Below are 11,541 nucleotides of genomic sequence, written 5' to 3'. Positions count from 1 at the left end.
AGTCTGAGTAATGGTATCCTTAATCAGCCTATCCTTTGCACACATTTCAAAATACCTTGAAGTTAAATCAGAGCTGAAGTAAGACCTTTGTAAAGTTTAGCAGCCAAACAAGAAAGGCAATCTAGCTGTGTTGACATAATTGAGTATTCCAGCAAGGCCTGTGAGGCATAAAACAGGTTTGGAAATCCAGTATCTTCACAATAGGTAGGCTATTCAGCATATTAGTAAATTTAAGGTATTGGATTTTGTGGTAGTTACATCAGTCCTTTTGCCAATATTGAAATATTCTCCAATATTAAAATAATTCATATTAGTCATTTCCAACCTCAAGACACAAACAAGTGAAGATAAACATTCATCAGAAAATTTCTTTCATGAGTTTTATTTGAATTTATATCATACCCACAAAAATAGAAACAGTCTTTAGAACCATTTTGTGATACATAGTCTCCAAGCTGAGATTTACAATGGCAATAGTGAAATATCTAACGTGGATTTGTATCCACACATATACGTTGAAGATGATGCTGTGAGAAGCAAGCAGTATTATGCAATGTGCTGCAGAAAGAAAGAAGAAAATGTAACTAAACATTTTAATGTCTATGTAGTTCACCAGCCTACATACAATTTCTCAGGATGTTTTTAGAGTAAGTTGCTCTAATTTTGTGCAGAAAATATACTTTGAGAGTGCTTGTGCCAACACCTTTGACATTGTGATTTGCATGTAACTATATAAATATAATATACTTTCCTATTTAGAGCTTTATACATATGAAAAATTATGGTACAATAAAAATCTATACACATGGTGCTACCAGTTCAGCAGCTGCTAACTTAAAGGATACATTTAAAATATGATTGCTCAGCCTCTGAAATATAAAATAAAAGAGCAATCAGAAATGCTTTTTTGTTTACATAGTAATTTACATAAACATTCATCTCTTCATTTTATCCATTTGCTTAGGTCTGGTAAAAAGACTCCCTTTGGTTTGTCACATCTATCCTTGGCAAGAACTGTAGTTTTAAACCGTCCTTTGTGTTTGTCTTAGGCAAAGGTTAATATATTTGTAAAACAGAGTAAATGTTGGCTGGTTTCTGTTCCAACTTTGTGCTATTGTAATGTTGAATGACAAGTACCTAGTCTGAAAAGTTCTGCAGAGTGGGAATAGAAACTTGCATGATTTCCATGTGCTGAAAGACGTGCTAGTGGAAGACTGGCATTTATACTGCACTCCAATGCAAATCACTGTCTAGATTTATACAGTACACTTCTAAATAAAGCTTTATCTTTCAAAACCTTTAAAAGCAGGTTTAGCTGCTGCTCGGTAACCAAGTGGTGACACGTGTATATCACAAGTTCATGTTATCTCCCAAGAAGTTTGATGAGAGATCTGGTAGAAGGCAGTTTTATGAAGATATTGCAGTCAGTTGCTGTAAGATGTTTGTTAACCTGAGACAAGGTACAACAGTACTGTGGATTTGCGACGATACCACTGATTTTGGATTTTCACCCAAAGTGTGGAATGGGGGGGACAAGGGAGGGGATACGGTGAAGAGCATGGGGCAAAGGACTGTGAGGTGGGAGAAAGGAACAGTCTTTGGAGCAAAGTGAAGGTGCTCTCCTCACCTGGTGGCCTGGTTCTTGTTATATGAACTACAAAATGATGGTAAAAGAAGTGGAATGTAGCTAATCAAGATAAAAAAAATGAAATTATTGAGTTGCGCAAAAGCAAGCAAGGCTAGCACAGTCAGTTAAAAAAAAAGAGACTGAAAGAAAAGAAAAATATTCTTTGAAGTACAGAGGCTTATTATTTGATTTGTAAATAAGAGGAATCTCTCTCCACCCCGGTTATGAAAAGTAAAAATTGTCATGTATGGGTAATTGATGGTGACAGCTCTGGCATACACAGTGTAGGAGGTGGTGTTATTGTTTGACATGCCCTACATGTGTAGATAATGAGTTAGGCTCTCATGTTTGCCTACAAATTGTTGCTAAGCACATTTGATACCCTGTTGTCTCTTGGTTTCATCTCTATTTCCTTTTAAGACAAACAAAAAATGGAATACTCTACAACCTCCAGCTGCACCTTGCTGCATTTCAAGCTAATATGGATTCAAATCCAGGGGACACCTGAGGAAATGGATATTGGATGGATTTAATACTCTTAATTTTTTTTTTTTTTAATTTTTTTTTTGTCCTGGACTTCTCAGCCCCTGTTATTGTTTTCCAAATTCCCCATCCCTGAAAAAGTGAGTTGGAATTGATCTTGGTTTCACCTCTGTTAACATCACCAAGAAGATCCTGTTTCTCAACTCCCACATCTCATGTACTCAGTGACCTGGTAAAGTGCTGCCTCCTCTAGTTTTTACTTCCCCAATGAATGTTCAGTCTCTGTATAGCACTGCTAGAGATGAGCCCAAAATACTGACCTAGATCTGAGTGTCCCCAAAATCTCACTGTCCTTATGTTGATGTTTTTTTCTCCAACTAAGAATCCCAAGCACAGCTGACAAATACAAATAAAATATAGAGTTAGACTTGAGAAAAGCAAAGGGAACTAATATTTTACATGCAATGGAGCTTTGCATTTCTCAAAGGTTTTTTGAAAGTACCTGTTCAAGTGAGACTTGACCTGCTAGGAGGACCATTTGACTTGAAGGAACTGGGGAGACTGCTCCCTCATGCTATGGGATTAATATATGTTCTGCTTGCCCATCTCCTCACTGCTTCATATAGCATGGATTTGAATGCTTTAATAAGGAATATGAGAGGGTGGGAGGACTATTAATATTTCTACTGGGAAACTGGTGCTTTTTAGTAAGTTTGCCCAGTCAGAAAACAATCATCTTCCTTCAATAGCTTCTGAAATTGACTCTCTTCCTGCAGTTCACCTCAAAGTTGTTAGTGAAAAACAAATAGCCCTTTTCGTGGAACAAGCTGAATGCCCTTTGGAGATTAGGGAGGATACTCAGTACCAGGCAAGGTCAGTTCCTAAACTTCTGCCTACAAAAGAAGGTCCCAGCGGTGGAGGTAGTATGGATTCTCCAAATGAATGCTGACAGCCACCTCGCAGAGTCACTGCTCTCTGTGGCTGGGATAAGTAACTGAAGAGGAACCCACAGTCTGACTCAACAAAAGCAACTGGAAGCCAGCAAAGTGTTAAAACACTCAGACATCAGAGGAGGGAAGGAACAGGTGATATTGGCCAATGAAAGCTATAAATCAGCTGACTATGGAAGACTACTTGGCTCAGAGATGCTTTATATTTCCACTACTTACGGTTGCCTTCCACAGTGGATTATCATACTCCCTAAATGCCCTAGTATTTTGCTCCTTCCCTTTCTTTGCATGACTCACAGCATTGTCATAAATCACATTATGCCTGTATGATTTAAAAAGAAAGAGAAAAACTTCACAAGAAGGGAAAAATAATCATCATTCTATAATGTTATCTTATATCACAGAAAACTGTGTACATGTTTTCCCCATACAGGACATACTTCAAAATAAAATAATTTTAATACCAATAATGATAATGTTCCTTCTTCCCAACGTAAGTAGAATTGGTTTTTCATCGCAGTTTGGTACATAAATATAAGAAAATAGTCTTTGAATATTTACATTCAGGTGTTTTTAATGTTATTTCTTGACATATTTAATTCTCATTTTCTCTCCAGCCACGGGCATTCTTTCCAAATTTATACACTAATCTCCGACCATCCACACGCTCCAGGATTTCTCTTTTATAATAGTATCTGTTAAAATAAAAACATAGAAAAAGATTTAAGATTAAGTTTACTTATTGTACTAAAAGGCCACTGCCAACTAGGCAACCCCAGAGCTAGCTGGAAAGTCTTTATTTTTCTATTGCGATATATATATATAAAATACCTAACATTATTATAACTGAAAGAGAAGAAAAAATTGATGTCTTCTTTTTACTTTATATTAATTATCTTCTGAGTTTGATTTTCACCATATTTCAGGTCATAGCATATTGCCGTATTTATCACATACTCTTAAGTGATTTCATGGAGTTTTTTTTCAGATAAGCCAGGATCTGAAATCAGACCAAGAAAGAATCTCAAGTTCCACTTAAAAATACATTTTGAACTTTCATAGATTATGGAAAAATGCTAAAGCAAAGAGCAAAGAAAATCCTCACACAGAATTTGTAAACTTATTTTAAGATGATGGGTGAGCGCATGCCTAGTTTCTGAACATTGCTGGAAATAGCAAGGTCTGTTGCCTTTACTGGGCCATTTAAGCATTCCCAGTTCAGTAGCATGTGAATTTTCAGTCTGGTACAACCATGTTTCCTTACTACATTGGTTGTTTAGGTGGACAGCAACAGAATTTATATTATATATATAACATATATCTATGTTATATATATTATATATATTATAGTATACAGAAACAGGAGGGGAAAGAAAAGAGAAAGAACATAATGTTACAATCTCAAAATTAGTGGGAGAGACTCAGCTGTCAAAGAAAGCAACTGGTGCTGCTGACAATTTTTAAAAGTCAGCTAGATTCTCCATTCAGATTGTCTTTTTATGTGCCTCAGTCTTCTGCAGCAACATCTCAGCTCACCTCATAGCCCGACTGAGTTTCTCATAAGTCATGCTGCTGTTGTTCTTCTTCTTTCCCCATAGCTGAGCCACAGCTTCGGATTTTAAAAATCTGAAGACACCTTCTGACCGGTCTTCCCACTTGATTAATCCTGGGTTTTTCTCAGGACTGAGAAGAATATCTCGAATAAATTCCCAAAGATGAGTTCCTCGAGGGTCTGAAAGAGGAAAGGGGGCAGGAGGAAGGAGTGTCTAAAGAGCTCTCTGGGCTATGCTTGCCATTTTTATGTCATGTTCATACAGTATGTCATCTACAGATGGTGACCACTTGGTAGGGACAGGCCACAGTTACTGGAGCACAGGACCCCCACCTCAGAAACATGTAGGCAAAAAAGGTGGGCAGCCTTTACACTGAGGCTGGAGGTGTCAGCCTTCAGCAGTCTGAGCCCTGTGGCAGGCAGGTAGGAGCTCCAGCAACCAGGGGAAGCAGAGTTCAAACCATCCACTGCTTTCTTCTGCCTTTGGCACTGTTCCCCTCAACTCATTTGCCCATTTTTCCTGATATTCTTCTACAGCATGGCATGTAACCTGACACCGTATGTGAAACAGCCAAGACAATTGTGAAGCAGGCCCTGAATCTCCACACATTTAAAAGACAGACAGAAGGCAAAGGAGGTGAAATGCTGTTCCACATCAATGCGTATTTGGTCCCAGCCCTCTTACGTAGACTTAAAGAAGTAAGAGCTTCGTCCAGATGCTCCTTGAACTCTTACAGGCTTGGTGCTCTGACTACTTCCCTGGTGAGCCTGTTGCAGTGACTGACCACCCTCTCAGTGAAGAACCTTTTCCTAATGTCCAGTCTGACTTTCCTCTGATACAGCTTCATTCCATTTCCTCATGTCCTGTCACTGGTAACCAGAGAGAGGAAATCAGCACCTTCCCCTCCACTGCCTTCCTTGAGGAAGCTGTAGACTGTGATGTGGTTACCCATTAGCCTTCTCTTCTGCAAGCTGAACAAAACAAGTGACCTCAGTTCCTCACGGGTCTGTCTTCAGACCAGTCTTATCTAATCTGTTCATTAGCAACCCTCATATACAAACAAAAAAAGAAACAAAGTATCTATGTGCAGACAAAAAGTTCAGGAGTTCTTGTTGGGCAAAGTCACAGAGCAGAGTCAGAAGAGGTGTCAGGAAGAGACAGGTAATCTGGAGACCATATTGAAGCAGGATGAAATCAAATATTACAAAATGCATTGAATGACCAATATTAAGGTTTTCTGTTATAAATAGGGAATGACACAGGACGCAAAAGACATACACAAGGTATTTTCAGCATAAAAATCTCAGTAAAGTACATTAATGGAACTATGTCCAGAAATCACAATTATGATAATCTGTCTTCAGAGTCAGGTTGAATCAAAACTAGCAGAAAAGACAGAGGAGGGGAGTGGAAAGACTGTCATATCAGAGGAGAAGAAGGTGGCAGGATTGAGGGGCAGGTGCTTGCTCGTGGCACTATGTGTGAGAAGTTCTGCAAGAAAATGCTGAGCAGGGTCTCTGGTGCATGCTGCACCTGGCAGGCATGCCCATGAGCGTGGCCATGCCCACACACAGATCTTCCTAATTTAATCCTGGGTCTCCTTCATCATTTCTTTACTCCAGTCCACCAGCCCAGCTCAACATAGGGCAGAAGCAACTGGTTTCTGTTTGTTTCCCTCACAGATAAAAACATTTTGAAAAGTATAACAATACTGAGTCAAAAGTAACAAAAGCAAACAATCATATCCTTGGAGGATTCAATCATGATAATAATCTAATCAGTTTTTCAAAATGCTTAATTTTCTGTCCCAAAAGGGATTTTCTTTTAATGTGTTTATTTTCCTTCAATCCACCAACCGTTATAAACACAGATGTCAACTTACTGTGTTTCTTGGTGTGGGACTTTGGGGTATGATCTTGCGATTTTTTCACATCTGAAGAATCTGCAGAGAAGGAAAATGAAGCCTATTTGTAAATTTGATTAAAGGCTTTCCATTGACTAGCAGGTTGAAAGAAATAAAACCACAAAAAAGTATGAATAACTCTTTTGATGATAATCACTTTTCAGAAGGTAATCTAAGTGAGGAGGAAGGGGGAGAGTTTTGTTTTCTGTACTGTATGTTAGTCAGCACACCTCACAAAGAGATCATTGATGAATAAAGAATGAGTGCAGAGGTAAACATTTGGCTTTTGAAACCTAAATTTGATTAACAAATACCTCTGCTCATGTTATGTGAGAGAGAGAGAGAGAGAGAAAAATAAGATGATCATGTCTATAAAAGGAATCCTGAATTGTCCCATTATGTCTTAGTCTTTGCAGAAGCATGTATCTTTGGGGGCTTATTTGTTTCCACAGAGATGATCTAATGTGAAATGTATGCATTGGTACCAATGCACAGAACACCTACCTGACAAAAACATAATGAACTGGCAACTCATTATTGTTTGAGGGGGGTGCTGGGTGGGGGAATGGGGCTGTGCTGGTAGGAGTTTTTGGCAGCTGGACATGCATATATTGTTCCATGGCTCAGAGCCATAAAAACAAGCTATTTCTCATCTATGGTACTTTATCACCTGCAGCCAATCAGTGGAGGAATAGGGTTTCTGGCACGAGTGGTTCTTCAGAAATGAAGAAAAAGAAAAGTTCCATCTATTCATGACTGTAACCTACCTCACAGTCTGCACGTTCAACCCTCCCACCCTCAAACCACTGCAGCCTGGCTCTGCTCTTGTCATTTGATCACTCTAAGTCTTGCAAAAATCTGTGGGATAGTCCTGAGAGGGAGCCCCCTCTGTTTTTGCTTTTCAGCATACTTCATGCCCGAGTTCCATAAAGCAAAGCTTAAGGTCCCACGCACATTTTCCCAGCTTCTATGAATGCACGATTATCATACTTTTCATGGAAACTGGGCATTTGCATGGGAAAATGACTCACAGGAAATATTCATTTGCATAGAAACTTGCTGGATTTGCCCAAGCAACTGCAATAACTGCATGTGAAAAGGTAGATGCAAAGCTATTCACATTCTTGTTTTATTCATACATAACTGGAAACATAAACTGAACAGATCAGTGAGGATAAGCTTAACCTCCACTATTCTGAGCCTGATATAATTGTCCTTGACCCCCAAGCAGCAAACATACTCTGAGTCATTTTGCCTCAAAGAGCAGGAACTAGCCTGAACTTCACTCGGCTTGAGGGGAAAAAGTAAAATGAGGCTTATTTCACTACCTTTCCTCAGATTATGATTCCCCTGATGTTATTAAAAGTCTGTGGGAACTCCAGGCAAGGACAGCAGGACCCAGTCCTTTATTTGCCCTCTTAAATAAATCCTTCTCATTTTAAAATCTCACAATTCACTTGCAAATGCTTGTTATGCTTCACTTAGCTGGAGATTTATTCTTGGAAGTTCAGTTGCCTTCTGCCTAGCTAGTGATTTATTCTGGATTTCAGCTGTGTAAATAGCCTCCTCCTCTGCCTCTGCTCCTATGTGGAGACCAGTTTCAAACATGCCATGTTAGGAGGCTGGGGCCTGACAGATGAAAAGAGTTATGATGCAGTTTCAACAAAGCTGTCTTGCAAAACTTTTGACAAAAGGTTGCACAGTATTTGCATATGATTCAGGAATGAGCCATTTTTTACGGGATATACAAATTTAGTTTTTACAGGAGGCTGTGCCCTTGGCGTGCCACCCTAGCTCTAGGCTTAAGCAGTCAGCGTGTAAACACACTGTGCCAGGATCTTGACAGGTCCCCAGTCCTGTTGGAGAGCTCCAAAATCCTGGTAGCCATCTTGTGAGAGTGGGTGGAGGCGGCAGAGGAAGCAGAGTGTTTGGCTGGGGTTTTTTTAAGCTTTGGTGGTTTTCTTCTTCTGGTCAGGTTTTCTCTCTTATTTTATTTATTGCTGAGTGCATTAGTTTAAACAGTATGTCACTTGGCAAGTCCAGCTGTGCTGGGACACTGGGGGATGCAGCGAATGGGCAGGCACAGAGGCTGTGACTGCCACCCATGTGCAGAGGCACAGGGCTGCCCCCAGTGCAGAGACAGAGCCTGTGAGGCTGCATCTACAGCAGTGTGCCTTCCTTTCTCATCCTCCCATGACTTCCATTGCTTTCTCCCTCAGCTCTGTTTGCTTAACAGCCTGCTAAGAAGGACCTGCCTTTCCTTCTCCCCCCTTTCTTGTTCCCCTGCCATCTCTGCTCTCCTCTTTTCCCACTGCCTTGCTTTCTCACCTCCATCCCTTGTGCCTGCCTCCATGACATGGCCCACAGAATGCCCCGACATGTTTGCCCAGACTGTACTTTCACCGGTTACTATGGCAAATAGGTTTGCTCCTTCTCTTGCCCTTTAGTATGCAGATTGTATCTCTGCCTCATGGAAGCACTGTGGAGGGGTGAAGAGGTATGTGGTGCCTGCCCTGCTATCAGCTGAGATGTGCTCCAGCAGGAAGCCCTTCTTCTGGTGGAGTTGGACAGAGGGCTTGCTGCCTGCCCTACGGCTCCCCCAGGCAGACCCCAAACCGAGCCCAAATCCTAGTAACCTATTCAGCATGGCTGACTGGCTCACTAGGGAAACGCAGCCACTTCTGGGGAGGAACATGCCACTTACTTGCATGTACCTAGCTACACCACAGAAAAGTGTGGCAGAGCTGGAACGTCTCGTCTCTCTGACACTAACATCTTCCTCTTTCAGTCAGTCACTTTAAAAGATATGTGGAGATTGCAGATTATTTGATCTTCTTTGTCTTGACAGAGAGAAGAGAGAAGCATTTCTTTAAAGCAAGCTATTGTAATAATGGTAGCTAAAAGAGCTGTCAGAATCAGTATTGCTTGGTTTAAAATTACTGGAGGCTCAGACTGAATCCTACAACAGAAGACCACAGAGACTTTTATACGTCAGTAGCTCTGAGACAAGTGACAAACAATTAACAATATAATTGCAAGTTCCTTACCAGGAGGCTGGTGACTAGGTGTCGTCATGGAAATCTGAGCACGACAGAATGTTTTACTGTCAAATAGCTCTGGGAATTAGAAAGAATATATTTAAAGTAATAGGCTCAGACAACAATAAAACCATCTCAGAAATGCATGAAGTATTGTGATGTTAGTTACCTACTGTGCTACCATAGCCACTGTCGTATAGATAATTCTCTTCTTTCCAGGACACCATTAATGATGGATCTAAAGGTAAAGGACCAAGAGGAAAATCAGATCACTAAAAGAACATTTTTTTAGCACAGAGGTGAATATGGAGCACTGAGGGAATAAGAAATGTGCAAAAAAAGAGTTGTGAAGGGATCTAAGTAGTAAAGGGGTTATGCACAAATTTATTTCCTTTCACTCAAATTATGGAACAGGGTTTTGCATACTCAGGCAAATGTACTTACACAAAGCACTGACTTTTAGATATAATGTAGTAAGCTCTTCCTTTTCCTGGCTAATATATCTTTTATGCCCCTGAAGGAGGTTTCCTATGCCAGATCAACTCTAATTCTACCCAATCCAGTCCTGAATTCTCAGCCCCTGGTGATTATGACAGTGCTTTGGTGCCATAGAGATGAAAGTGTTCTCAAATATTTAGTAAAACAAAAGGATGCTTATAATGAGTATTTATTTCTATAATGGCAGAACTCAAAAGTTCCCTCTGAAACAGATCTTTATGTTTAAGCACATAGTGATAAACATCAAAGCCTAGATGAAGGGCCATTTTATTCCAGGCATGTCGAGTCCCCATCCTTAACCTAAAAACCACCTTCATGATTAAAGAGGAATAATTTTTAGTGACCTTTTGGTCAGATGAATCAATATAAGCAGAAGTATTGTCTTTATGACCTGTACATTGATCAGGAAATTAGTCTCTTCACAGTGCATTTTTGAGATGAGTAGACTTTAAAAAAATCTTTTTTTCTTTTGAATATAGGTCAGAATGGATGAGATGTAAAGTTCAAATCTAAGTTGTACTTTAACTTATTTTTTTTTAAGTTCATATAAATGAAATTAAAAAAAAAACAACAACCCAACAAAAAACCCACCAAACAAAAAAACCCCAAACCAAAACAAACCAAATATGAGTTGTAGCTAAATCATCACTTTTGGCTGAGTAACCACTTATGACATAGGAATTTAGCAGGCATGCTAAGTAATAGCTGCATGTTTGGGCACCCAGAGCTTGTGTTCCTACAATAGCACACACCCTTGGCTTGCTTGGACACCTGATCTGCCTAATGTTGCATCTGAAAACAGGTCTTACCTAGCCAGAACACGGGGAGACAGTTTGTATTCCCATTTGGTCTTCTTCAGTACTCATGTCTTTACAACTGCGACGGTCTGCTAGGATGAGGCAGGCTTTCCTTCTAAAACACCAACCCTGTCCCTGCTGGCTCACCAGGAGTCCCTTCTCCAGCAGCCCCAATTCACATCACCTGCTCCTCCCCATGCAGAAACTAAATCCACTCCCACACCCCATGGTTGGCATCACCAGAGCCCCACCATGCCACTCCTGATTCAGCACAGCTAGGAGAACCATCAGTTAGTCCTGGGCTTTGACCTTTCCATGATGTGCAGCTGAGATACTTTGCACTGCACTGTGTATCTTTAGTGAGAGGAGGAATGAATATTATACTGAGATCTCATAAATCAGGACTTACTCGGTCCTTACTAGGATTACTATAGTTTCCTACATGGCAAACATCAAGGCTGCTGCATGCGCATCACCTGCACTGTGTAGGCAGTGGATTGCAGATTGCAATGCTTGCCAGCTGTAAGGAGAAGGTGAATAGTGTCCCTGGCTGGAGAGGCTGGGCTCCTGCGGGTTAGCTGAATAAACAGGCTGGCAGTATTTGTTGGAGACATCACACACTATGAATCCGTATGTGTTCTGCCCGGCGATGTTAAAACATGGCTCATGAACACATCCACATACAAAGAGGC

At 40.4% G+C, this 11,541-nt stretch overlaps 1 protein-coding gene across 3 annotated transcripts in view; it reads right to left on the bottom strand.

Moving 5' to 3' along the window:
• Positions 1-374: 374 nt before the first annotated feature.
• Positions 375-11,541, bottom strand: part of EHF (ETS homologous factor) — a 33,701-nt gene continuing 22,534 nt past the window's right edge. For 2 of the 3 annotated variants that reach the window (XM_054828693.1, XM_054828694.1), the window contains 5 exons: positions 9,724-9,792; positions 9,564-9,632; positions 6,496-6,555; positions 4,597-4,792; positions 375-3,755 (listed from right to left, as the gene is read on the bottom strand). In XM_054828693.1, coding sequence (XP_054684668.1) covers positions 3,656-3,755; positions 4,597-4,792; positions 6,496-6,555; positions 9,564-9,632; positions 9,724-9,792 — 494 coding nt within the window. In that variant the 3' untranslated portion in view covers positions 375-3,655. Of the gene's footprint in view, positions 3,756-3,790; positions 4,061-4,596; positions 4,793-6,495; positions 6,556-9,563; positions 9,633-9,723; positions 9,793-11,541 lie in introns of those variants that run through there. The other variant, XM_054828695.1, reaches the window with a different exon arrangement.

This window comes from Grus americana, chromosome 5 (assembly GCF_028858705.1).
Source record: "Grus americana isolate bGruAme1 chromosome 5, bGruAme1.mat, whole genome shotgun sequence".
In the NCBI taxonomy this organism is placed as follows: Eukaryota; Metazoa; Chordata; class Aves; order Gruiformes; family Gruidae; genus Grus; species Grus americana.
This window is presented reverse-complemented; position numbering and strand designations above follow the sequence as displayed.